The sequence below is a fragment of the Diplotaxodon limnothrissa genome, linkage group LG9 (genome assembly GCF_057381915.1).
Source record: "Diplotaxodon limnothrissa isolate DT_005_m linkage group LG9, D_limnothrissa_male_GT1.1, whole genome shotgun sequence".
Taxonomy (NCBI): domain Eukaryota; kingdom Metazoa; phylum Chordata; class Actinopteri; order Cichliformes; family Cichlidae; genus Diplotaxodon; species Diplotaxodon limnothrissa.
Window position 1 is genome coordinate 21,914,274 of NC_140604.1, and position 27,837 is coordinate 21,942,110.

General features: G+C 43.2%; 2 protein-coding genes across 2 annotated transcripts; one reads left to right on the forward strand and one right to left on the reverse strand.

The window, feature by feature from the left end:
* The first annotated feature begins 1,057 nt into the window (after positions 1-1,057).
* LOC146625508 (uncharacterized) lies at positions 1,058-17,369 on the forward strand. Its single transcript, XM_085362858.1, has 10 exons — positions 1,058-1,111; positions 1,738-9,769; positions 9,849-9,915; positions 11,059-11,116; positions 11,217-11,325; positions 11,490-11,621; positions 12,179-12,268; positions 15,245-15,388; positions 15,671-15,855; positions 15,962-17,369. The coding sequence occupies exons 2-10, from the start codon at positions 1,739-1,741 to the stop codon at positions 16,128-16,130; spliced, it is 8,985 nt and encodes a 2,994-aa protein (XP_085218984.1). The 5' UTR covers positions 1,058-1,111; position 1,738; the 3' UTR covers positions 16,131-17,369.
* Positions 17,370-19,701: 2,332 nt separating this feature from the next.
* On the reverse strand, positions 19,702-27,757 carry LOC146625509 (uncharacterized). Its single transcript, XM_085362246.1, has 3 exons — positions 27,113-27,757; positions 26,559-26,715; positions 19,702-26,147 (listed from the first exon to the last, which is right to left on the reverse strand). Exons 1-3 carry the CDS (start codon positions 27,755-27,757, stop codon positions 19,702-19,704), a joined length of 7,248 nt encoding a protein of 2,415 aa, XP_085218372.1.
* Between the last annotated feature and the right edge of the window lie 80 nt (positions 27,758-27,837).

The window sequence follows — 27,837 nt, forward strand, 5'->3', positions numbered from 1 at the left end:
TCTACAGGAGGTTTCTTCCTATTAAAAGGGAGTTTTTATTTCCCACTGTCACCAAGTGCTTGCTGAAAGGCCTTGAGCTGAGTGCTTTTGTGATTTGGCACTATATAAATAGAGTTGAATTGAAAAGTAGAGTTTAAAATGTTATCGGCTCATAAACTTTAGCAAACTTCAGCACTTCACTTTTGTTCTTAAAAACCAGTACCAGCACACTAAAGGTGTTCTCAATTCTCATCTCACTCTTCAAGATTGCATTAAACAACTGAATTAAAAATGCACCGGGCTATCTCCCAGACATCTTGATACCGCCGCAGGTTTGTCATCTGGACCAACTGCCTTTCCACTTTTCATCCTCTCAGCTGTCCTAACTTCCTCCCTACTAATCTTCTGCACTTCCTGTTTCACAAACTGTCCTCAAGCCATTCTTCTCTCTCTTTGATTTTCTTCCTTCATTAGCTCCTCAAAGTAATACTTCCTACTTCTCTGCACACTTTCTTCATATGTTTGTATATTTCCATTTCTGTCCTTAATAACACGAACATGCTGCACATCCTTTCGAATTGATACAAGTCCCTTTCTTCTTCCTTAGTATCCAGTCTCATTTAAATGATCATTAGAATTAAATAAGTATTTCAAGAAATTATATGCCACAGTAGAGATTTTTTAAATCATCATTCATTATAAGAATTTCTGAACAAGCATCAGAATATGCTCTCCCATTATGCTCTCCCGTTCAGTCCAACGAAAAGAATATTCGCAAAACACAAAAATAGAGTTTCAAATACAGTGTAAACAGTATAAATATATATATGTAAATATATATGTGTGCACTTGAGTCATTATTTATGTTGTGTGTACGTTCGGTAAATAATAATAATAATAATAATAATAATAATAATTAGACTGTAATTATCAGTATCAGTAGAAACCGTTTTAAAGCTGTGACTGAATTGGGTGATTAAATTTTCCTCTTCAAAAACTACAAATCTCGATTTTGCGGGCGCAATGAGTGCTTCTACGTCATATCCGCCGTTTCCCTCCGGAAGTACAGTTAATTTTTATTCACGGAAAAAAAAAGAAAAAAACAGCTGTTGTTGAAAAAGAAAACATCAAAGTGAGTTTCATGGACGAATGCCGTGCTTTACCTGTTCGCTGACTTTAGTATCGTGAGGACTACTGTGTGGGGGCTGTGTTCGGTGTGTCCCGCCGCTCTTTAGGCTGATTTGGAGCAGCGAGGCTCGGTTCGCTCATTTGTTGCGAGTTGGCTGCTGCTGCTGCTAGCTGTTAGCTGTTAGCTTCCATCACTGTGGACTTCCAGCTAGCACGCTAGCCACGCTCAGCTAGCTAACTGACCATTTCTGAGTGTCTGATGAACTCCGAGTGACAGTAAAACCTGCTGGCTGCCAGACAGCTAATGAAATAAGGCGCGTAGATGGGGAATTAGTGCGTGAAAGTAGATCGTACATTGTGTGACTCGTTAGCCTCCTAGTTTACGATTTATCACTGTTTATGTCAAACGTTAGCCAGCTTTGTTGCTTGTGGAAGAAATGGGTAATAGTTGATGGATTTGCTTATAATTACCTTATCATTGCTTATCATTTCCAAGAAAGGAGGTGTTCCCATTTTACTGAGAAAATCCATGATGCTGGAAAAAAAAGTGAATTACTTTGTAACTACAGGATTATTTTCCTTGTAAGTCCTCGCCTCAGCTTTATCATGTTTTTGTGAAATATTTTGCAGAATGCCGGCCTCAAAGAGAGGATCGGCTCCTCCAGACTCGCAGTCCAAGATAAGGAAGTTGGATGAGGACGGAGAGGCTGCGCCATCCAAAACTGTACCAGCCGCCAATAATCAGTCACATAACAACACAGGAAATATGAAAGAAAAGACAGCAGCCCCACGGACTAAGAAAAAACTCTGTGCTTCACCGGAAGGGGGACATAAACTAGCCAAGTCCCCCAAACAGAGCTCGCCTCTGAAGGATTCCAGCAAAACTTCCCCTGACCCACCTGTCAAAAAAGCCAAGCTCCAGAAAGCCACAAGTGCCTCCTGTGGAGAAGCTCCCTCACCGAAAGCGAACTCCAAAACCTCCCTGAAGCGAACTGCCTCCATGGACTCTGACGAGTTGAGTAGTGATGGTAGTAAGGCTGACTTCTTCAGAGAAAGGGATGATGAAGACAAGGCCCGCTGCATCAGAAAATACTCAAATCGAGTCAAAGCCAAGCGAAAGACGGAAGAGTCTCCTTCTGTCTCCGAGGATACGAGTCAAGGTTTATCTTCTCCACCTAAGGACCCCATACAGATGGACCACAATTATGGTATATTCACAGATTCACCATGTCTTGAAACTACAGATGAGGCAAATGAGAACATTAAAAAAGAATCTGCAGAATCTTTTACTGAGCAAGAGAGACCACAAATATCAGCTATTGCACCACAGGAGGTGTCAAAGGAAACTACGGTCTCTGTAACAGACACCAAATTTGAGTCTTCAGCTAATGAAAGTAAACATAAAGAATTACAAAATGTAGAAAGCCAAAAGGGTGTAGATAATGAAACACCAGCATCATCAAGAGACATTTCAGACCATCTCATATCCGAGGCTGAAAAGAAGGATGAGGAAGAGTTCGTTCAAAAGGATTTAGATGATAAAACACTACCATCATCAATGGAAACACTAAGTTTGGCTGCTGGAGAGGTGGATCCAAAGTGTAAAGATGAAAAACAGTCTTGCATGTCAGAGAGTCTGAGAACTGAAACTAAAACAAATGAAACCACACAGTTTGTTTCTGGAGAGAATAAATTGAGTGTTCAGTGTACAGCTAAGGGATCAACTGAATCTGCCACCATATCTGCAGCCCTTAGTAACGAATTCAACTCTGCATCAGAACAGCTGCTTGTGGAAAGTGGTATTCCAGAGAATGAGACTCAAGCAGACATTGTCAGAGCTCTCGCTACTTCCGACGGGGAATCAAATCTTGTAGACACGCAGGATGACGTGCCAATTGCAGTTACCGACACGTGTGTTGATGTGGAAACAATGGTCATAAGGTCTGAGGAAGATCTTCAAGAAAGCGATGGAAAAGAAGCTGACTTCCAGTTGACTCAGGTCGTCTCTTGTCCTGGAGGTTTGGTTGAGAGACAACTGAGCCATGACTGTGTGATGACTGACAGCTGCACTGAAATATTGACTCCTGATTGCGAGGCTGTTCAAAGAGAAGTGATTTCCGAATGTTTTACAGTTCCAGACGGTCAGATAGCACCTAGCGTAGATCTGCAAAATCAGGAGAACCACAGACTTTTTGACAACACTGCAGAAAAGCCTGATGATGGAGTTAAAGAAGATTCTGAGAGCACAGGAGGAGACACGAGCATGATTTGTGTCACTGCAGCAAGCAGCCAGATCAACATGGATATACTGACTGCAGCAGCATCAGAGGAGATTTCTGTAGTGGAAATACAAAGACAGGAAAAACAGGATGCTCCTGAACCTATTGCAGACATATCTACAAACTTTCATGAGGATCATGTGGGAGAAAACTGTAGAATTATGGAAGACAAACACTCTGTGAGCTTTGGACATAGTAGTGGAGCTGAGACTGAAACTAAAATAGAAACACAGAACATAGTGATTTCAGAAGTTTCTAATACAGAAGTGCAAATTCTTGAGACCCAGGAAATCTGCAACGCTACTACAGCCGAATCCACAGAGGTTCATGTTATGGATGATAAATCTGACAACATTAAAACCTTTGAATGTGCTGATGGGTCTGAGAGCCAAGAGAAAATACAAACACAGAGCTTATCAGCTTTGGAGGTTAGTAATCCAGCAGCTAAAGTGGAAGTACAAAACCAGGAGAGGCCAGACGGCGAAGCCACGAGTGACAAAGTTCAGGAAGATCTGAGGACTGCAAACTATGAGAGCAGCAAAGAAGCTGAATGTGTTGCTGCTGTGGAAAAACGAATGGAAACACCAGACGATGTAGAGGCTGAAACCACATCAGTGGAGATCTGTAACATTGAGCAAACGCATCAGATGAGCCAGGTGGACAGTGAATCTACCACAGCTGAATCACACATGGATCAAATTGTTGAAAATGTGCAATCTGTGGAAATGCAGACAAAATTAACAATGGAGGTTTCATATCCATCCGCTTCAGTGGAAATCCAGAGAAGTCAAACAGAAGTGGAGCTACAGACCACATTGGGGACGAGTTCTGACATTGCACCTGGAGCAGGAATACAAAGTCACAAAAATCATGAAATCAATGAATGCAATACAGACGACATCCCTAAAGAGATTACAGAAGACTCAATGATTGAAAATTTCCAAACTGTGCAGAATGAAGATAAATGTGTGACACTAACTCCAGAGATTTCTGAAGCAGCTCATTCAGTGGAAGTGCACAGTGAGAAAAGTCCAGAAGTAGTGGAGATGGAGTCTGCAGCAACATCAGAGGAGGTTTCTAACATACCTGCAGCGCAAATACAAAACCAGGAGAATCAGGATGTTGGTGCACATATTACAGACACAGTTTATACAGAGTCTGTGACTGTCCCTAAGAACGAAAACAAAACAGAAGATCAGCCTAAATCGCCAATAGAATTTACCGGACATGCCTCTATGATGGAATTACAGAGTGAGAAAAGTCAAAATGAAGTTGAGATGGAAACTGCAACAACATCAGAGGAGGTTTCTGACACATCTGCAGTGGAAACAGAAACCCAGACGAGTCAGGATGTCTGTGAAGATGGTGCAGGCATGCAGATCGACTCTGTGACTGTTGCAGAAAATGAAAACAAAAAAGAAGAAAAGGCTAAAACCACACCAGAGATTTCCGAAGTGGTCCCTTCAGTGGAAGCACAAAGTGAGAAAATTCAGAGTGAAGTGGGTATGGAGTCTGCAGCACCTTCAGAGGAGGTTTCTAAGATACCTGCAGTGGAAATCCAAAGTCAGATAAGCAAGGTTATCACAGAATATAGCACAGATGTACATACACAGTCAGTGACATCAACACCAGACTCCCCTAAAGAATCCACCTCAGTGGAAATCCAGCTGGTGCAAAGTCAAAATGAAGTGGATGCGGAGCAGAAAACACCAGAGGAGGTTGCTAGCATACCTGCATTGGAAATAAAGGGCCAGGATGTCATTGAACATAACACAGACATACTCATGCAGCCCATCAGTGTCTCGGAGAATGAAAATGAAATGGAAAAACAGGCTCCATCGATATCAGAGGCAGAGATTTCAGTGGAAGTACAATGCGGCAAAAGTCTATCTGAAGTGGAGATGGAGACCACAACAACATCAGAAGAGCTTTGTATCCCACCAGCAGCAGAAACGCATAAGCAGAAGAGTCAGGATGTCAGTGAACACACAGAAGATTCATATACGCAGCCCGTCGCTGTCCCAGAGAGAGAAATTGAAATGGAAGAGCAGGCTAAATCGACACAAGAGATTTCAGTGGAAATACAAAGTGAGAACAGCCTAAATGAAGTCGACATGGAGTCTGCAGCTGCATCAGAGGAGATTTCTAGCACACCTGCAGCGGAAATACAAAATCAGACGAGCAAAGATGTCTGTGAACGGAGCACAGACGTACATACAGAGCCTGTTACTGGTGCAGAGAATGAAAACAAAAAGCAGGATACATTAATAGCAGATATTTCTATTTCAGCACACAGCCAGGAGATACAGGAAGCCGCTGAACCTACGGGAGACATATCTAAAGAAGTCCACAAAGGATTAAGGAATCCCACAAATCACCCCAACAAAGCACATTGTGTCACTGCTGCTGAGAGTCAGGTGGAAATGGAGGCAACAGAAGCACCAAAGGAGACATCTGAGCCAACAAATAACCCAAGCCAGAAAGGTCAGGAGGTCAGTGAACTGACTATAAACACTACAGTAGAGAAAGACTTTATTAATGCTCTGAGTGAAGAGGAGGATGATAAGGTTAAGGCCGACTGTGTCATTGCTGCTGAGAGTCAAAGAAAAGTGGAAGTGCAGACAACAGAAACACCGGAGGAGGTTTCTGATCTAAAGAATGTGCCAGAAACACAAAGTAAGAAAGATCGGGAGACCACTGAGCTCAAAACAGACACTGAGGCAGGTAAAGATTTCATTAATACTGAAGAAAAGGATGACAAGGTCGATGCTGAATGTGTCAGTGTTACTGAGAGTCCAGGAGAAATGGAAATACAGACAGTAGAAGCACCAGAGAAGATTACTTATCTGACAAATAAACAAAATCAGAGAGGTCAAGAGGTCAGCGAACTCAATACAGACACTGAAGTGGAAAAAGATTTGACCGGGACAGAGTGCGAGGAAAAGGATGTCGAGGTTAACGAGGAAAGCTTAAGCGCTGTTGAGAATCAAGGAGAAATGGAAGTGCAGACAACAGAATCAGGAGAAGAAAGATCTGACGTTGAAGTACACAACGATGGAAATCAGGAGGTCGGTGACGTTCAGGAAGATCTTATGTCTGCACGCTGTGAGACTAGAAATGAGGAAGAGCCTGCTTCTGAATGTGTTAACATTTTAGAAACTACTGCAGAAGGGAGTCCTTATCTAACAAAACAGCAAAGTAATGTTACTGAGGAAATAAATGAAGACACTACAGCCTTATTAGAAATTCAGAAACAGAGAGGGCCTCGTGCTGACGTGGATATAACAAGTAAATCAACAGAAAGGGAAGCTTCAGTGTTAGAAGAGGAAACGGGGAGCCAAATGTTTAATGAGGTCAAGGCTGACGGATCTGTTGGTAACATTGAAGGAGGAGGAGCGGATAGCAGCGAAGTAATGCTTTTTGTTTGTGGGCAAACCGACAACAACAATGTCGTAATTCAGCCTTCTGAGGAGCAGATTGAGATGGTTAATCAGTCAGCGGTCGGGCCCCATGAAAACCAGATAGTGTACGAGCCCATTAGTAGCCCAGAGAGTAATGATGATCGTGATGTGTCTGCAGCGGCAGCAGAGAAGCACGATGCCGTTTCTATATTAGATATACAATGCACAGAGGCTCAACAGATGGAAACAAACTTTTCCAGTAATGAAGACAACAGAGAAATTGGTGGCATGCAGCTGGTAAATGAAGTTGCTAAGGAGGAAATTTGTGTCCCAGACAGCCAGGCAGGGGTTGAAATGGAAGTACAAGCGCAGCCAGCACAGTTGGAGCAGATTAACGCTACCGTGGATGTGAAAGAAGTTGCACCGATCAGTTCTGGCAGTGACATGAGCGTGGCAGATGGAGGGTCAGGAGCTGCTGCAGAAGTGAAGAGTGAAATGACAGTGAAAAGTGAAGGAAATGGCATTTCAGAGTGCATCAAAGCCACTGAGTTTTCTGAGCAGGTGCAGCACGATGCTGGCGTTCAGGAAGCTGCGGGCGTCACGGTAACAACAACAACTCCACCAACAACGACTACATCCTCCACTGAATTTGAGGTACCAGGTGGTGCATCTGAGGAATATGTGATTTTAGAGCCAGTCCCACAGAGTGAAATTCACTTTGATATCGTCACTCAAGCTGCAACCGAATCAGGTCTGGCGGCCTCTCTTTCAGAGCAGGTGAATCCAGAAAGTGAGTCGATGGAGGAGAAGGCGGAGAGTGAGAGGACTTTAAATGGTTCCGAGCAAACTGTGTTTACTGAAGCGGCGGCTAGTTCAGGGGAGGTAGCAGAGCAGGAGACAAACATTTCACCTGTGGAGGAAGACGTTCAGGTTATTCAGCCTTCTGACCACCAGTCATCTCACATGGTGGACATGAATACCTCCCATGACTCTGAACCCCAAAGCCTGATTGAAGACATTAATGTAGTGGTGATAGAGGATGCTCAAGATAACCTGGACATACAAGAAGTGCAGATTCTAGAGGACATCGAGATCGGACATGAGATTATAGTGGCGGAGGAAGAGAATGATGAAGACAGTGACATTGCAGTAGTAGAAAAGCCACAAGAAACAGCCGAGGCAGGCCTGCCTGAGGAAAAGGTGAATGAGAAGTACATATGTAACACTAGTGGGCCTGACATGAAGCAAAACAGCACAGCTGAAAAGACCGAAGAGGAAAAGAAAGCTCAAGAGCCAGAAAAACCCAAGAAACAAGAAATGAACACGCAAGCGAGAACCAAAGCTCGCCTCGCAGCTCTGGCTGAGCAGAAGGCTGCGGCAGCTAAGAGAAGTGCAAATAGGCAGCAGCTGAATCTCTTAGCCCTGTGTCAGGAGATCGCAGAGGACATTGCCACAGACAGCATGCTGCTGAAGAGGATAGAAGAAGAAAAACAAGCGGCAGCAGCAGCAGCCAAGAGTGAAGCCAGCAAGAAGGAACGCCCGCCTGTTAACACGCAAGATGCCAACACGGTTAATGTCGCAACTCCTGCTGGACCAGAGGGATGCGCCCCTCCTTCGGTGACCCCTGCTCCTGAGGCCCCCCCAGCCCAGCCCTCAACGGCTGATTCAGCCGAAACTCAGCCTTCCGCCGAGCCTCCAAAGAGACGTTTCTTCATCACGCAGATTTCAGTGCCGCTGAAAGTCCACGAGAAAAAGAAGCTGACTCGATATCAAAGACTCAGACAGGTCGAGCTGCAGAGAGAGAAAATGTCGTGGGCACGTGTGAAGAAACTAAAGTCTGACCAAGCAAATCAGATGTTCTCAGACATGGATTGGCAGGCACCTTTTTCTGCTGCCTCTCTTTTTCCAGTGAGCCCTGTTACCACACCTCCTCCTCAACCTGCAGCCAGTCCAGCAACCTCCCAACTGAGTCCTTCTGCATCTAGCAAACCTGCTACACCGAAGGCAGAAGCTCCCAAGAATGAGCCTAAGGCTGAGCTGGCTAAAACTGAACCATCTAAAACTGAACCCACTAAAACTGAACCCACTAAAGCTGAAACCTCCAAAAAACAACCAACGATAACTGAAACTCCTAAAACTGAACCCCCTAAAACTGAAACTGGCAAACCTGAAGCCTCTAAAACGGAGCCTCCTAGTACTGAAAACCGTAGAACTACACGGCAAAGCAAGGCTCAGACTACTAAAGCAGCAGCTACTCCAGAGCCCGCGCCAAAAGTCACAAGATCAGGAACCAAGAGAACCCTCCCAGCAATACCACCTCCCATGCCCAACGGACTTAATGCTCAGAAACTGAAAATGGAAGTTGAGTACAAGCCATACAGACCCAGGCCGAAATATTCTCCTGACGATTTTGAGCTGGATGATGACCCATTACCAGCAAAGCCGAAACCACCCGGCCTCCAGTCAAACCCTTCGGCTCAGCCTAAACCCACTCTACTATCAAAGCCCACGCTCACAGCGCAACTTGCCAACCAGGCAAAACTCAAAGCTCAGACCAAGCCTGCTGGGCAGATCTCAGGTCAGTCAAAGCCCTCTGTTGCAGCTCCAGCTCAGTTAAAGCCCGCACAGTTAAACCCAGCTGTTGCACCAGCAACACAGTCTAAGGCCACAGCTGCAACTGCAGCTTCATCCAAACTTGCTTCTTCAGCGAATGCTCCGTTAAAGTCTCCAGTCCCGACTGCAACTCAGTCTAAAGTTGTTTCAGCTCCAGCTCAGTCCAAGCCTGCAGCTTCTGTTTCACCTCAGCTGAAGACTGCAGGTGCCGATGCAAATCTAACACAGCTGAAACCATCTGCTTCACCTGCAGCTCGGCCTGCTGTTGCAGCCACATCTGGGATGAAGCCTGCTGCCTCTAAGGCTGGTGCAATTTCAGTGCCTCAGAGACCCACAGATCCCGCATGTAAAGAAAACGACAAGTGCAAGGTAAGTCAGAAATAAATTATTCTATGATCAGTGTCACAGGCGCTGTACATGTTACTTACCTTTTTTCTTTCATACACAGAATGCAGCTCATCCACTTTCATCAGCTCCACCTGAAGAGAGCGCCAAAGTGTCTGACAAGCTTACAGGTATCTGTGTATATTAATTGCAATCCTGACTCAGATTTACCTCCATCAGCTCGTCCAGATTGTCTACCTGTCTGTGCCAGTGTCTGCTAGCAGGATTACTCAAAAAGTCATGGAGAGGTTTGCCTGAAAGTGCTACCAGAAGTGTCCCAACGTAGACGTGATTAATTCAGATTCAGACTCTTTATTATTTTGAGGAAAAATAGAAAACATAAGCTTCACAAATACATGTGAAATGGAAAAAAGAAAAGTTGGGAGGGATCATCTTGGTTTCTTGAAAATACCTCCAGTTAATCTGGATCAAGCATCCAGAGAGTCTGTATTTTCAGTTATGGTAGAGGGCTGCACTACCAGTGTACGATCCACAATTTTTTATGAGAAAAAAAAGTTAATTTTTATCATTCAGATTTGAATTAGGCCATAGACTAGAATAATTTATCAAAATAATGAGGCAAGCAACACACATTTTAAATCCTGCTCTTTTAGGTTGTTTCTTACTTCACCTTAATCAAAATAAATGCATAGAAATGTTTTAAAAAAGTGAAATTCACATCTCTCATCTTTAACCAGCTTATTCTTCCTGGCAGGCCGACACTGTTGCATAAACGTGGTTCTTATCTGCCTGCATATAGGACAGCAAACACAACATGCAGTGTTTGGATAGCTGTTAGGTTGAAATTCAGGCCTCTAAATACTGATTACATTAAGGTAAGCACCCCTGTCAGCGTGCACTTAGTTGCGTCTGCAGCTTTGTGCTGGTAGTGTTATGTCTCACATCGCCGAACACTGGACCTGAACAGGTTACCCACAAGGTCACGTTCCTTTAAAGGGTAAAAACGGCAATAAAACTATGTCCACCTCAGATTTCAGCTTCTTTCATCAGTTAACCGCGAGTGCAGCACATGTTGTCATATAAGTCCAGTCTTGGATCTTTGACTAATGTTTCAAAGCATTAACTTTTCCAAGATCAGCGCTAAATGTTATTTATTTATTTATTTTACTCTCAATATGTTGTTTAAGTAAATTAGGAATTTATATTTTAAGTTTTTTTTATTTTTATTGTATTTTGTCAACAACCTTCTTAAATGTGTGTATAATTATGTTGCTGTGTAAAATCCTTTCTTTTATACGTTGATCTTTCTCCAGAGAGTAAAGCAGAAAGCTTGAAGGAAGCAGAGCAGACACCAGGAAAGCCTTGTCAAGAGTAAGAAGCTTTTCTAAAGTTGTTTGACATGTTTTATTTTGGTTTTTTTGCTTCTTAGCGGTTGAAACCTTCAGTAACCCGATGTGTTTTTGAATCGCAGCAAAGCTGTGAAGCCACAGGATGGCGGGGCTCCTCTCTCCGAAGCTTGCCTGCAAAAAGAAGTCAAGAAGCTAAAGGAGGCTGACAAAGATGGCACCCAAACAGTTATTGTGAGTGAACGAGATAGTTTCCTCTGACCTCATTTTAAATCCTGCGCTTTTGCAATGGAAAACATGGATCATAAGTTGGGTTCTTTCTGTGTTCTGTCACTCTGGAAAACTAAGTAAAATTGAATTCTTGAGAGTGAGCTTATTGCTTTGCTTTGTTCTCGCAGGATGCAGGACAGAAGCATTTTGGAGCAGTGGCCTGCAGTGTGTGTGGGATGCTCTACTCTGCTGCCAACCCCGAGGATGAATCTCAGCATTTGCTGTTTCACAACCAGTTCATCAGCGCCGTCAAATATGTGGTGAGGGAAAGTCACATGCCTATGCCTGTTAAACTGACTCCCTGGATCAGAGCAATAAATGCCAACAAATTTATAGATATGGTTTACAAAAAATATACAATGCAGTGCAGGGACAACTGAGGATTCTTGATAAAGGGAGTCTTGACCCTCGTCTTCCACTCTATGCTGCACTACAGTGAGCAAGACTGCAGGTATTTGATAAGATTCCTCCTTAGGATTGCCCGTTGGACATTTTCTAACTTCCCACCTCTAGAAAAGTAGGTCAGCACAGCTCTTTGTTTATTCAGTTCAAGTGTGATTTATTCTTACTGACTTTTCTGGTGGCAGAAGAGACAGTAAATAAAGTTAAATTGAAAATGTAATTTTATTTGGTTTACGTCAAATGATTCTGTCGGCTTATAAGAAGATTTATTACCTGGAATGTTTTGCGCCTATTTGCCAAAATTGTCCAAGATTGGGAGTGACTGCATATAGAAAATGGATTAATACCTACTTAGGACATTTAGATGACATAATTAAATATTTTCTATTCTTTTTGCTTTCCTTTTTTTTGTCAGGGTTGGAAAAAGGAGAGGATTTTGTCTGAGTTTCCAGATGGCAAGATCATTCTCGTCCTGCCAGATGATCCCAAATATGCTCTGAAGAAGGTATGTTTACACCAGCGTTTGCTAGCGTGAACTCTTCAGGGCTTATATGTCTGGATTGATAGTTAGGTCCCCAAAACAAGTAGTTCCCAGTTTTTATATTTTTTGGCTCCGTCTTTTACTGCCACCGAGTTAACATGAAATAGCCAGCATGCAGTTGAATTACAGACTGCTGTAATTCTACAGGTTGCAACAACCTCCTCAAGTGTAACAGAATAATAAGTATAAATACATTTAAATAAAATACTCTTTTGAGAATCCTTTGCAGGGAGTGACTGTCTGAGGTAGCAGTCACACGGGCCTAGCAAAAGGTAACAATAGGTACTTTTCTCCACTAGGGAAAAATGTGTATTCCCTGACATGTTGCCAAGTGGTTGCTTTGTGTTGCAAAGAAGGTACTGCACCAAAAATCTTGCAATTGCTTTGCTTGCTAGTAGATTCCCATGATCACTAGAGGTGGGCAGGTCAATCCAAATGTGTTGATAGTGTCGATCCCAACACTGGTATTGGTATCAGATCGATACTAGCACGATATGATCGATATTTTGTTTCCACTCTAAGTTCAGTATGTGTCACACTGCATTGCGTTAAATTATTTTTGGGGGAAATGGAAAAAACACAAACCTCAAGCATGCACTAAAATTTTATTTATAGCCTATAGTAGGGATGGGTATTGACAAGATTTACACGATTCCGATTCCATTTTCGATTCTGTTTAACGATTCGATTCTTTATCGATTCTTTTTTTTAAAAAGGAGTTTCAGACAAAGTTCTAAGCTAATCGACCTTAGTCGATTAGCTTAGAACTTTGTTTTATATCTTCTCTTTGAACAAGATAGAAATTTAGGAGTAGCATGGCCTTACAAACCCAACAGTGAGGTCTTAAGAGATCCAGCCTATGGCTCTTCAATGGGGTGTCACAGGGTCCCCATGAAAAAAAGTTGTAAATGTAAAATAATAAAATAAATATTCTTCTGTAGCAATAACAAAGTATAACATAAATTATTCTGTAACAATTACACAAGAATATCCAGTAATGTCCCTGCCTACAATTAAACACATTCACTTACCGAAAATCGGGGGCATCTGCTGTGGCAAATGGGTGCAAGCCTTTTACCACAAACTTAGTCACTGCTCGGTGACATTCGTCTATCCTGGCCTGAAAGGAGACGCTACCGGCAGACTGCAGCGAGAACTGCCAGCATCTGAGCCAGCCAGACTCTGTCTCTCTCATCATGGTCACCTAAATGCACAGTAATGGCAGGTTTTGTAATAAGGCAGATCGCGCTAACATAATATGCACTGTTAGTTGATGATTTACCTGCTGCATTAAAGGGAGAGGACGTGCAAACGTTACCGCTGCTGCTGGGTTGAGATTCACGAGTCCGGAGTGGAATTAAAAACATGACATTCATTTAAGGTCATCACGTGTTTTGTGAGCAAATGCTTTTGCATATTCGTAGTGTTTCCTCCCTTAAATGAAATATCTACTTTGCAAGTATTGCAAGGCGCCCTGTTGTAATCCGTTCTCGTAAAGTATAACCAAACTTTTTAGCGTTTGAGCCGCCATGTTTCCTGCCAGGTAAATGACACTCCGCAATGTGGTGACGTCATTTGGGGCGACTGGAATCGATAAGGGAATCGTTTGCAAAAATGGCAAAAAATTGCAAGGAATTGAAACAGTGGAACCGGTTCTCAACAAGAACCGGTTTTCGATACCCATCCCTAGCCTATAGCACATTTAAAGAACAGAAGGCATTTAAATTCTACATTTCTAAAAAAACACCAAACTGTTTCAAAATGCATGAAAAACTGAAAGGTGTGTATTACTAAGTGGCTTGTACTTTGGAAAGTAAAAATCACAGCAATTTAGTGGCCATTAAAATGTGTTCAGAATTTATAAATTAGTGATGATTCGACTCATAAATCGCGACACATTGCTGTTCCTTACATAAGCTGCTTTTTTAAGTTAATAGTATCAGTATTGGTATCGCTAGTATTGGCTCTGTATTTACTTAGTATTGGTTCAATACCAACATTTGCAGTATCACACAGGAAGACGTTGACTTGCCTGCAAATTGATAACTGAGCACTAAGCTGAAGTTAAACTTGAGAAAGTGGGACACAAACCAGAAACAGAGAATGTTCCCCTTCAAAGTAAAAGTCGTAATTTACTACTACTACTATTGCCCGCCACCCCTCCCAGGGTATGGGGTGCCACAGGTAGATCTCAAGAGATTTCTGTCCTGGGCCATTCTTTCTAGTTGGGTCGAGGTGCAACCAATATATTTTAAAGGGTGAAGGCTTTGCTTTGAAGGTGGATGTTTTCTTTTCTTTTTTAGTGAGTTTTTGGTGAGTGTTTGCATTTCATTCAGCAATAGCCTTCAACAACTCGCCAACTGATTGGGTAATTTTTTTCCGCTAGCAACGAGCAGTTACCTGGGAATCCCTTGCCAGTCTCTAGGCCTGTGTGGCTCGGGCCTAAGGTCTGAAACTCAAAGCTTTTACTGAAGCTATTTACTGTTGTAGGGTCTTTCATCGCTCAGTTTTTGTCTTCAGCAAGTAAAATGCTCATTCATGTTTGTGGGTCTCTGTGTGACGTAAGCAGCCAACTTTGCTGCGTTTGTCTGAGTCTGAGCAGAGAATTCACCCTTATGCACTTAATAATTTAAAGAGCTGTAAACAGCTGAAATGTGAGCAGACAGACTGCATAACCTCTGCTAAGGCTGAAAAGCACATCACAAGAATGCCTGGATCTGGATTAGCTCGTTATATTTTCCTGAAATTTAAAACCGGGTATCTCAGTTTTTCAGCTTGCATTTGTAAATGTGACACCAATACTCCAAGTCTGCCCTGCCTTTGAAAAAAAAAAAAAAAGTGCTCAAGTCTCACTTGGACTGTATCCTTAGATATGCTCCAATATTTATCATCCCTGCATTAGCATACTGATTCTTGGATGTACAATAATCTGTTCCTCAGGTTGAGGAGATCCGGGAGATGGTGGACAATGACCTCGGCTTCCAGCAGGTGGAGACCAAGTGTCCCTCAAAGACCAAAACCTTCCTCTTTATCTCTAATGACAAGAAAGTGGCTGGGTGTCTCATAGCTGAGCACATACAAGAGGTAAGAGATGATGATGAGCACATTTGTGAATGATCATCATGTAAAAATTGGGATAAATGAAATTCTTGGCTGATACAGATGTTTAAAATAGCTTAAAATATGAACTAAAATATTGCGTTTTGTGTTTCTAATCTTTCTTTCTTCCTCATGTAACAGTTTTAAGGTATCTGAGCATTTAGACAGACCAAATGGATATAATACAATAAACAGATGTTCGACCGCTGCTATCAGTAAGTGTCCGTTTATTCTGTGACGTTTACTGAGGATTGTGCATGCTCACAGGGGTACAGGGTGATTGAAGAGCCCATGCCAGAGGGTTCGGAGGGAGAGAAGTTGATGTTTGAACGTCAGAGAGCTTGGTGCTGCTCCACAACGCCAGAGCCTGCCATCTGCGGCATCAGTCGCATCTGGGTGGTCAGCGTGATGAGACGTCAGGGCATCGCTTCGCGCATGCTCGAGTGCCTCCGGTCAGTACGGCTGCAAACCGCCAGTCATTTCATCGTCATCATCACACACACACACACAATCAAAGTCATATTAATGCAACTCGTATTTGTTTGTTTTTCTGCACAGGAATAATTTCATATACGGTTCATACCTGAGCAAAGATGAGATCGCCTTCTCCGACCCCACTCCCGACGGGAAACTCTTCGCCACGCATTATTTTGGCACTTCCCAGTTTTTGGTTTATAACTTTGTGAGCGGGACACGCTCGCACCAACCCAAAACTCAAGCAGTATGACGGTCTTCGGATACCGTAACGATGGCTTCATCTGAGACGCTCACCAGTGGGACATCCTCACCAAACACTGAATCTTCACGTGTGTTTTAAAAAGAAAAACCTCCTCGGAGGGGTTACACATTGGTTCAAATCTCAGGATGAAAACAACGAGGTGTTGTTGAAACATGATATTTCACCCTTTAATCCTTCCCCGCATAGTATTTTGAAGAAAAAGAGTATTTTCTTTATACATTTTTAAGTAAACAATTGGTTTTATTAGGAGAATAGAGTTTACATGCATGACCTGACAGCAATAGAAAACAAAGAGCATTTTATCGTTTTATCTTTTGAATCCTCGTGAAGCGTAACCATCAACCTGCTGCATTAAACAAATGGTTATTTGCAAGTTTGTTCCTCAGTCGGTTTTTGTCATTTTTACACCCGTTTCCTGTAGTGGAGTGTGTTAAGCTGCCGTTGTCTCCAGATGTGTTTAAGCGACGTCGAAGGGCACAACTGCACAATTTCTTTTGAGGGGTTAAGCTGTGTTTCCTACACTTTGATTTCACTGTCATGTTTTTATTGTAGTATTTCAGAAACAATTTCGACACCTTGATTAGAGAGATGTGGGTTAGAACTGTAGCTTGGGCATTATTTGTGTGCTCCGATCTTCTGAGATCACATTACCTGACTTTTTTTCCCTCAAGCCGAGCCATATACTGTACACCGTTTAGCGAGGCGTTATAGCCTAAACTGTATGAGTGGTGTCTTTAAATTTCACCAAGGCTGTCTTTTGCTTTGTTTGTGCCTGAATGAATCATGTGTGACTTAAGTTGTTGATTTATTTTCTTTACTTTTTTAGCCACATGTTCTTCTTAAGTAGCATCTGGCTTTGTTTTTTTATTCCAATAGTGTAGATTATCATCTTCCTATTCCTTAGTAACAATGAATTAAAATGTATATCAAATTATCATGTAGATTTATGCATAGTATAACAAGATTTATAATGAAAGATGGGCAAGTTCTTAAGTGTCACGTGTTAAATGGTGTTTGAGTGAAGGTAAATATCAACCAGGTTCAGCCTTTATGATTGAAAACAGGGATATTTGCTCAGTGATCAACATGAGGGGTTTAGATTAACCCGCCTCTCTTCAGATTAACAGTATCATCGTAATCCACCTCTTATTTTCTTCTTCCTCCTTGTTAAAGCGGTTGATTTTAGAACGATGTGGTTGTGTAAGAAAAAGACATTTGATTTATACGAAGCTGTTATGTAAATATTTATTTAAATAAAAGTAAAATGTAAAACATTTTTGGTGTTTCTGATTAGCTGCTTTTGACCTTGTATGGATTTTTCCTAATTTTCTGTCATGTAAATGCTGTTATAGTCATGGCTTCTGATATTAAAAGAGTTTCAAATAACGAGGTCAGTATACACTCGCTGGCCATTTTATTGGGTACATCTTACCAGTCTTTTGCCTCAATTCTTTGTGGCTTAGAATCAACGACATTCCTCAGAGATTTTGGTCCATTTTAATTCAGCAAGCTCTTGATTAAGAGTCATGTTCAAGAAATATGTTTGTGATCATTTGAATTTTGTGACATGGAAGCAGCCATGAGAAGATGGGAACACTGTGGTCAAATGGACATGGTCAGCAGCAATTCTGTGGTGATTCGGTGATGCCCAGTTGCTATTAAAAGTCCCACATCCTCACACCATCAGCAGCCTGAAATGTTACTGGAAGGCGGGGTGGATCCATGCTTTTATTTTTATGTCAAATTCTGATCCTAATGAAAACTCCTAAGACCAGAAACCCTTTTTCTGATTTTGGTTAGACTGTTTGTATAGTCAGTTTCCAGAGTGTGGTCTTCTGCCGCTGCAGTCCTTCTGAGATGCTCTTCTGCATAACTTGCTTGTAATAAGTGTTTGAGTTATTGTTTCCTTCCTGTCAGCTCAGAGCAGTCTGGCCATTCTCCTCTGACCTCTAACAGACATTTAGCTTAACAAACAGTTGAACAGCATGTTCAAGTTGATTGATTGTATGTGCAAATACTCGCTTTGAACCAACAGTTTAGGCTTAATGTCGTAATCACTCAGTTTTAGACCGTTTTTTTCTGACTCGACTCTCAGCGATGTCAGCGAGTGTGGATGTCCCTAATGTGGTCATCTCAGGCACAGAAGCCCCACCCACTTGCTGTTCAAACATAAAGTTTAAGGAGGTACAGACCGTGATCTGAGCTTAGTATAAGATAAACAAGGATTATTTTCAATAGTGAATCATGCAAAGCTACTATACTAAGATTGAAAATAAATATACGTAGCTGTAAATCAGCATACTAGGTCTGCTTTAATTGCCCGTGACCCTGTTTTTTTTTATGAGTAATGCCATCTAGTGATCATCGTCCTGGTGCATCTGTGTTCGGTGATAGTCGAAGGATTTTTACCCTTCTTTGCTTTGATGTAAAAATCAACTTCAGCAGAAAAGATAGTCTTAAATCGTCTCAAATTGTGGGAAATGTCTGGCTGCCGTGTTTTCTCTTTGTAGTTGCACATGTAAACACTCCCCTCTTAGCGCATTCCTAGACGCTCCTGTCACAACACGGGCCAGCTCGATGGCAACTTCTGAGAAACAAAACAGCCTTAGAACAACACAAATGCTTCCTCAAACAGAGTGAGAAAACAGAGGTCTCCGCTCCTCTTCAGAAATCTGCTGATGCTAATCAGCAAGAGAAAACAAGCGAGCTGAGCTTCTTGAGGTGTCTGTAACACGACGCCCACCTCGGCCTTTACACTTTTACTCACCAAAAAAGGCTAATCTCCAAGACATTAATCACCCAGGATCTATAAAAATAATCTGGACTGAGTTTAGTGTAAAAGAAGTGAAAAATAGAAGACGAACATTTGGAAACACATACTTTTAATTCTTAAATGTCAATTTTAAAAGACAGAAACATCACAGCTGCCACATCGTAAACCATAACACAGTTTGTCCTAATGATAGAAACCAGGTTATTGCAAATATGCATTAAGCTATGGATACTAAGCGAAAACCAGGAAAGGTCCTATTTACACTGTAGTCAACTGATACAATATGTATAGTACAGAATTTGAGTTCCAGGCCACAAACTGACCTGTTCACTCTGCGGGGTTGCCTGACATCTGCTTGGGACTTAAAGTGTTTAGAGTTTTAAAACGAGATTACAGTAATGCTCTGAGTGCTTGTTTTGACAGGCAACCTATAGGGTGAGAAGAGCTGCTCTGGAGTGTAAAATGGCAAATATACACTTGATGTATCAAACTGTTTTTTCTGTGTACTGAACAAGCAATATAAAAAGACAAGTCGAAGCACAAGGTCTTGTTACACACGGGCAAATGCAAGGGTTGAAAAGGGTTAATCCGCTAGCTTGTGCATCTGTGACACATTGTTACACACTTGGCATTGGCTCAAAAGACTTGACATATGATAGTGTATTATGCCAAAGCTATGGCAACAGCAAAAAAGTAGGCACCAAAGAAAATATTTCTCACTGTGGCCTAATAATGAACACTTGTTTCGTCCATATTCTGTGATCATGTGAAAAAAAGCTGCCCCTTTTACAGTAAAGGACAATGCTGTCCACAAAAATTGTACAGTACATCTAATACGTCCTGCTCCGGGAGCCTTCTATTAACGACACCCTGAGCTTTTCCAGGCTGCACCACCACTACAACTTCGCCTTCAGGTTGAGGCTCCATCATTGGGTGCACTTTGTTGTCCATCATCTTAAAGTCAGCAGGCAGCATGCCGTTCCTCTCGGCCCACGTCTTGGTGTCTTCTGAGCTGTCCTTTTCCTCTGTGATGCTGTTGTCATATGCGCTGCTTTTGCTCACCGTGCTCAGCTCGTCCTGATATATGTCCGACTCGCTGCCGTGGGGCAAAGAAAAGTAGGTGCACTTCCCGGAAAGCAGTTTGGTCTTGTCTTCTTCTGGTTCAGGTTTTGTGGCGAACAGAGAATAGGGACTTTTCTCCTCTGTGTCCTCAAACGCTCCTTTGCCTTCAGGAGTGTTTGTAAAAGATTTGTTGATTCCAATTGGATCTGAAACAGACTTTCGGATGAGGGTGTTGTCTCTAAGCAGCCAGCGTCCGTTATCAATGGGAATGCTGTCGCCGGGCCCGACCTGTGCATTAAAAGCGATGCATCTCGTCGCTTCGCTTAAGGTGTCGAGGGCATTTGTGGAGTAGAAGTATGAGACCTCAGACATTGCTTTGGATCGGGCTGTGTGGAAGGAAGCGAGGATGCCCGACTGTCCATTTTTCTCCTGCTTTGGCTCAGATGGGGGCCTTTCACTTGCTTCCTCAGCAGTATTAGCATCTTTCTTGCCGTAAAGCCTTTCGATTGTCCTCCTCACGAAGCCTTTAGTGATGGATTTCCGCGCCGAATCATCTTCCCCACTCGACAGTTCGCTTGAAGTCTGAGATTGATATCCACCACTGACGGAGGTCTCGGCTCTTAGCTCAGCCAGCTCTGATGTGTGAGGAATTGGGAAACGAGTTTGCTGGATGTTGGTGGCGCTCCTGGCTAAGAACATCTCCCTGATGGATCTGACCCTGCTGCCTTCGGGCTCGGTGGTTATAACACCACTGGAGTCGTAGCTGAAGGATAATGACGACTGGGGAGCTGATCGGGTGCAGAGAGTCACCTGAGATGTGGGTGATTCACAGGGTGAATCCTCGTCGCCTGAGTCCTGAGGGGCCTCTTTTTGCGAGTAAAATCTGACTGCAGAACTTTTTGTTGTGCTTTTTCTTTTCTCTGCATCAGCAACTCGCTTTTCTAGAAGAATTACTCTCTCTGCAACTGACTGGGAAATCATTTCTTCAGACTGGACCTTCTCCACAGACTTTTCAGAGGTAGTGCCTTCAGACTGTGTTGCCAGTGCAGGAGCTGCTTGGTCGGTTACAGTTTCTCCTTTATATCTGTCCACATGAGCTTTTTCCTCCTCTGAGCTGGACTCTTTTTCATAGTAACTTAACTCTTCAATTGAGCTGGTGATTTTTTCCTCTTGGACCTTCGGCTCCTCTTCATCTGCGTGCTCTTCAAAGCTGTTGTGATCGTTCCCGCTATCATCGTCTGCATTAAACCCACAACTCTCTTTTTCTAAAGTCTGATTTTCTATTAAATTGCTATCCGTGCTCTCACTGTTTGTCCTGTCATAAATATATGTCTCCTCAATGTAAGGGTCCTCATCTTCTGAGCTAACCTTGTCTTCATTTGGCTCTTCAATCAAAGCTGTTAAAGACGATGAAGCTCTTTTCTTTTGCTCGCGATCATCTGGAAGGTCACAAAGCTGTTTCGCCTCCATGTCCTCCTGCTCTTCCTCAGTGCCGGACATGCTTTCTTCAACAATAACTTGCAGCTTCTTGCTATCAACCTCTGGCTGCTCTTCCTCTGAAGATGGCTCATCCATGTCTGAGTTTCCGGTGCTTTCATCCGTCAGTCCCATGCTGTATGTTTGGCTCGGGTGTTCCTTCTCAGAGCTGGGCTGACACACAGGGGCAGACGAGTCACCTTTGCTCATCTCGGTACACGTGACCTTTGTCCGATTTTCTCTGTCTTGGCTGGTTATGCTTTTCTCCTCTCTTACATTTAGTTCCACGTATTGGCTGGGGCTTGGTAGCTTGCTATCTTCCTCTTCAGAGGGACTTTCAGGTTTGGACAGGTCTTCACCCTCGATACTCTCGTGTTTGATCTCCTCACATGAAGTTTCCGACTCGTCCCCTGAGCTCTTCAGCTCACCTGCATCTGAACTGATCACACTTTGCTTACAACTCCCTCTTTCTGCTAATTCTTTACTGGCACTTGAGTTCTTTTTCTGCCCTTCATCATCTGCACCTGAGTCCTTCTTGAAATTTTTCTTACTCCCGACTTCTACTTTGATGATATTCTCCCTTGATGTGTCCTGACATGACTGCAAGTCCTCCTTGTTCTCTTGTAGCATCGATGCTTTACTGTGAAGCCACTTTTCTTCAGTAACAGTAGGGTTAGCTGGTGGATCATTGTCTTTAGTGGTTGGGATTGTCGGTTTGTCCTTTGCTTCCTCTGCCATCAGGTGAGATTTGTCTGCTCCAGATTGTTGTGTTTGCTTAATGATGGACCTTACATCCACATCCACTTTATCATCTGGTGTGGAATCCAAAACAGTGGCGGCTTTCTCTTTGAAGAAATGATCAGCAATTTCTTTACTGCTATCTTTAGGTGATGACTCTGTAATGTCAGATTCACTTTTTGGACTTAATGAAAGAGAAGCCAGTTCCTCCTTCAGCTTCTCCGGTACATCGAGGTTATCCATGATCTCGTCAATAATGTTTTCTTCAGCGACACGCTCTTGTTCGGGGTTCTCTCCAGTTAGGAGTTCTGCCTCTGAACCATTTGGCGTTGAGCTGCGGCTTTTGCATTTGTCACTGAGTTCCTGAAAGCCCTTCCAGCTCTGCAGGAGCTGCTTTGAGGCCGTTTTTTGCAAATTTGACAAACTCGTCTGTAATCTGTGGGAATCCTCGATTCCGGCAATTTCTCTGAGCGAATCGATCATTTTTAAAGCCTCCGCACAGCTGACGCTGTTTGCGTTCAGCTCATTCCTATTCAAGTTTGTAAGCCCTTCCTGGAGGGTCATGACAGCCAAGAAAGCGAGGAGAGCTTTAGATGAGGAGCCAAACGTAGACGCTACGTGGGAGGAGAAGTCTGGCAAGCTGTTGGACTTTTCCAGACAGGATGGACGTTTGTTTTGAGTCATCTGTCTTATTGACTTGATTGAGTAGCAAATCTTTTCAAGGACTGGTTTCATGCTTGGCTGCTTTGCAGTGTTTGATGGCTTTATTATTTGCATGTTTGTCACAGGGTTCTCTTGATCTGCTGCTTCACCTTCTGTCTCGTTCTTTTCAATACACTGGTCCGCTTCCAGTGGCATGAAAGTGACAGAGGTCAGCATTTTATCCAGTTCGGCTTTTGAATTTAGTGACTGTGGTGTCTGGTGATTTTTTCTTAGGATTGATGTTGTCGTTTGTCTTATAGTTGTTTGCTCTGATGGGTTGTCAGAGGAGAGATCTTTGGAGAGCAACTTTCTACCTGACTTGTGTTTGACAGGCGGCGACGCCATGTCCAGAGACTGGGAATATGGAGAGAGTCTCTTTTGCAGTTTTGGTTTATTAGTCTGCTTTCTCTCAGTGGAGGGGCTGCCATCTGAAGCTGCATGTTTTTGTGGTCTGATGTTTGGAGACAGAGTTTTATCCACGGGGCGGTTTTCGAACTTCCTCTCTGGAGATGGGCTGGTTTTTGCTTTTGCTTTTTTCACCAGGATCTTAGGTGTTGATGTCTCTTTTTGAGTTTCTTTACTCATTTCTCTCACTTTAAATGGGGTATTACTTGGCACTGATGCATCATTTGATGAGATACTGGGCGATGACAGCCTCTCATCAGATGTTAAACTAGATGGGGACACAGAATTACCACACGACGGGCAGCTCGTCAGACCTGACCAGTGTGCCGGTTCTAGTTGGGCTTCGATTGATCGCTGCGATGGTGTTGAACAGATGCCATCACCTCCCACAGTGTTGTTCTCAGTAAATGATGTGGTCTTCTCTGGAGTGGCCTCACTGCTTAAAGCATATTTATCAACAGAAGCCTTTCTCACTGACATTTTCCTTTCAAGAGACAGATTACTGACCAAAGGGGCCCTTTTAATAGAGGGTGTTCTTGAGAGCAATGCTGTTGTGTCATCTTTAAATGACGTAGGACTGATGGGTAATGGATTATTATCTGTCCCTTCACTGCTCACTGATGAGAGCCTGTATAATGGGCTGCTGTTCACTAATAACGCATCTTCCGTGCAGTATTCAGTGTTTGATAGCTCTGTGCTTTCAGCAGGAGGAGGTGGCGGTGGTAGCTCCATTGAAAGCGTATTAAGTGGCGTTGCTTTTTGGAACGAGATCCGGACTGAGCTTGATTTATTTTCCACTTCACTGTCTAACAGTGTTTCTGTTGAGATCTTATCACTTGGTGGCACAGGATGGTTTATTTCTTCTTTTTGGGATTCGTTCTTCTGGTTTCCTGTGTTTTTTGTGCTTGGAGAATGATGAAGTTGCTGCCTGGCTGTAGCTTTCTCGACGGGTGGACTCGATTTGTTTTCAAAAGACTGGACTCTAAGTTTGACAGATGTTGCCAGTGAACTCTCTGGTGGAGGTTCTGAAGTTTGACACATTTGTATTTCCGAACACTTTACATCTTCTGCCACATCGATCAGGTCATGCTTATTTTTAGGCTCTTTATACTTGCCATTTTCTGCTTCCAGTTTTTGACGTTCCTCATGCAGGTGAGACGGGTGGTTGAGGTGGGCTTTCTGCAGCCAGCTTTCTACATATTCATTTGTAACAGCGCTGGAGGTGTTAAAAGCAGGCAACACGCTTCCATTAATATCATCGGGCTCGTTTTCGCTCCTTTTCTCCACATGCATCGATGTCTGCCGTGTTAGTATTCCCCGTATCTGGCTGACTTCATTGGGAGAAACATTCATCTGGCTTGTATCAAAAGAAACTCTCTCTATGGATTTTTTTAATACTGATTGCACATTTGAATCTTTGTCCGTGCTTCTTGTTGTCTCATCTGACACTTCTGAGCTCTTTGCTGTAACACCTCTGTCCCTGTTTTGTGCTGGTCTCTTTTTAAGGTTTTTCGATGACTTCATTTTGTTTCCATAAATCCTCCTAATGTATCCGGCACTGGAGAAAGCTTTTACTTTTTTATGTGCTTCCGTTGCCTCTGCAGTATTCTGTTTTAGTCTTTTTCGTGGTGTTGCGAGCCTCCGAACCACCTTGGGCTTTGAGGATGCCCTCTTATCCATGCTGGCGCCTTTTTGATGGGTCTTTGTTTGGATTTTTCTGGGATTTTGGAACTGCTGCTGTCTAGTTTTTCCTCCACCATTGTGCTGCAACTTTACTGACATACTTTCACTCTTCCAGATACTAATGGACTCGGATGCAGTTGACGGTCTGCAGAGTTCTGATTCAAATTTATTATTCGATGACATCTGCCCTGTTTCTGAAGTAGGTGGCCTTCCAACAGTCGTAGTAGTGTGTGCACAAACATTTGCAAGGAAACTGTCCTGGCATGTTTGCTGTTCATATATGTGCATGACTGTCTCAGTCACCTCCTCTCCGCTGGATTCACTCTGCACGATCTCACTCATTTCTGCAGATTTAAATCCAGAAACATTTTTACTGTTGACATCAACAGAGCTGAGTCTTCTTGGTTTGGGCACCGGTCTAGTGCTGCTCTGCTTGGCCATGCAATACTGCTCTGTCATTGTTCCATTTCCTGTCTGCTCACTGTAGGAATAAGAGCCAATAGTTCCTTGCTGAATCCCATCTTCTGTAACTGATATGATACTCTCCACAGAGGCTTGCTTTTTGCTAATTTTCTTGTATCCTGGTGTTGGAGCTCTCCCAGAGGACAATGCATCTGAGTGGTTTTTGACGATCTCCTCTTCCTTACCGCTCTCACTTAAAGCTCCATTACCGAGCGATGGTGGATCATCGTCATTGTTGTCTTGAGTTTTGTCCTTGTTCCACTTGGTGTCGACAGTGGCAGCAAGACTCTGTAAATCCAGTGAGTTTGATTTAGGCGAGCAGATGTCCAGCTCTGCCTCAGTCTCCGGTAAAGAGCTCGCATTATGCTGGCTGGTCACGCTTGAGCGTGTCAGGGTGGTGGTCCAGTGGATGGCTTCCTCTTCCTTAATTGTCAACCTCACCTTCATCTCCACCGTCATGCTGCCGTCCTGATTCACCTGGAAGGACTTCTCAATATTGTCGTCGCTGGGCAGCATGTAGTCCTGCCCTTCAGCTTCATTGCCATCTGTCTCTGCTACAGACTCCAGGATGCGATTTGACTCCAACTCAACAGAGTTTGTGGGGTTGCTGCGTATATCACAGGAACTCTCTGCGATGGTGTTGTGGATCTGATGAACAATGTACCTCTCAGATGACGAGGAAAAATTCCTTGACTTCTTTTTACCTTTTCAAGGAGTCAGGCAAAAAAAAAAAGAGTCGAAATATCCAAGGATTGAAGACGAGAGGACACCCGAGAAGCATGAAGGGAGAAGAGAAAGAGCAAAAGGAAAATTAGAAAGATGATATGAGTGCTGCTCATCAAGCAGACTAGCCAGCCAACCCAGTGACTGTGTATGTAGGTCATCTACAGTATTATGTACATAGCGTTGCCTCAGCACTTCTCCAAACTTTATCCCATGAGGCCAGGTAGATTACTCCAGACGCACTGATTACGTCATATGAAAAGAGGTCTGCTGAACTGACGCTACTCTTCGAATCGTGCCTGCAATGTATTCTCCTCATGTAAATACGATAATTTAGTCTTAAAAACCTTTAAAAAATTAATTAAAAAATGTTTATTGGAATATAAACTTACGATTCAAAGCCTTTTGCCTCTTGAGACTCATTTGCTTGGTACGCCGCCATGTTGGAGATGGAGATTTCTGTGCACTGTAGTTTGCAGGCCTGAATGGCTCCCTGCCCACAGCTACCACAGTTCCAGAGCACAATATCAAGCCTGGAACACCGTCAACCTGCAGCAGACAAGAGATAAAGAAGTTAGTCCTTTCAAATAATCTTGATTTTAATAACACAAATTGCATGCATGACTAGAAAAAAGTATTATTTTCTAATTATTATTTGTGAATCACCCTCAGGTTCTGATTGTATTAGCTCCTTGACCTAAAGCCTTACAGTGCAGTATCCCAGAAGGCCTTTCTGGGTATTAGGGTGAGTGGCCAAAGAAGCTTAACACTTTCTCTCCTCATGCGACAGGTATTTTATGCCAAGGTTAAATCAGTCTCTTATGGGAAGTGTAATCTATTCAACAATGATACTAATTTGTTTCCAATTAGAGGAAATGTTTTGTGAATATTCATTAATTCTTAAATCCTTTTTCTATGTGTTGCACTGACAGAGGAGAACACTCACACGTCTGCCATCAGGAGTGTGTAATTTCACCACATGGAACTGCATGAGCTCTGAGATATATTCCAGGATAGCCTCGTAACTTGGAGAAGTCTTCTTGTGAAGCACCACAGTGTGTTTTACAGAGGGGTCCCCATTGCGGAAAACCAGTAGGCTCTTGGGTGTGCGAATAAGCACTGGCTCCTGTTTGTGGATGCTCTGGCCTGGGAAAAACCGACCCTGCTGAATAGTCCGACGGTGAGAGCTAACTGGTCTGGCGTGGTACCAGGGTGGCAGCTTCTTCCTGGCCAGTGCCAGATTGATGGGCTTTACCTTACGGCTATCGGAGCAAATGTAGGATTTCCCATCCTTAAGTTCATCCAAAGATTTGACTGCATGAATCCCCCGAGGAGTGGTGATGTTCCTCACCCCAAACGGCAGGGGCACCTTCTTGGAGAGACTGTCCAAGAGTGCATCAAAGGTCTTAAAGGTGCGGTTGTTGATGACAAGGCGCAAACCATTGAACTGAGGATCTCCGCTCTTGTAGAAACAGACCCTCTTTGATAAGACAGGGTCAATGACGCTTGGGTGGCGTGAGGTGGCAAAAGTTTGCCCACTCCCCGATGACTGGTCAGGGAGGGCGTTCCGAAGTCCTGCCTCATTCATCATCGCTGATTGGCTGTGAGAGGAGAGAAAGAGAGGAACAGAAGTTCAGCAAGAACAACGGATTTTCCTTTACTGTTGTGTTT

What these genes read in the sequence shown, in the direction of transcription:
- LOC146625508 (XM_085362858.1), top strand. Translation starts at nt 1,739, where the DNA reads ATGCCGGCCTCAAAGAGAGGATCGGCTCCTCCAGACTCGCAGTCCAAG. An exon ending in CCAAATATGCTCTGAAGAAG is followed by an intron (nt 12,269 to 15,244) that starts GTATGTTTACAC and finishes TCTGTTCCTCAG; the next exon opens with GTTGAGGAGATCCGGGAGAT. An exon ending in TAGCTGAGCACATACAAGAG is followed by an intron (nt 15,389 to 15,670) that starts GTAAGAGATGAT and finishes GCATGCTCACAG; the next exon opens with GGGTACAGGGTGATTGAAGA.
- LOC146625509 (XM_085362246.1), bottom strand. Translation starts at nt 27,757, where the DNA reads ATGATGAATGAGGCAGGACTTCGGAACGCCCTCCCTGACCAGTCATCG. An exon ending in ACACTCCTGATGGCAGACGT is followed by an intron (nt 26,716 to 27,112) that starts GTGAGTGTTCTC and finishes TGTCTGCTGCAG; the next exon opens with GTTGACGGTGTTCCAGGCTT. An exon ending in GAGGCAAAAGGCTTTGAATC is followed by an intron (nt 26,148 to 26,558) that starts GTAAGTTTATAT and finishes CTCCTTGAAAAG; the next exon opens with GTAAAAAGAAGTCAAGGAAT.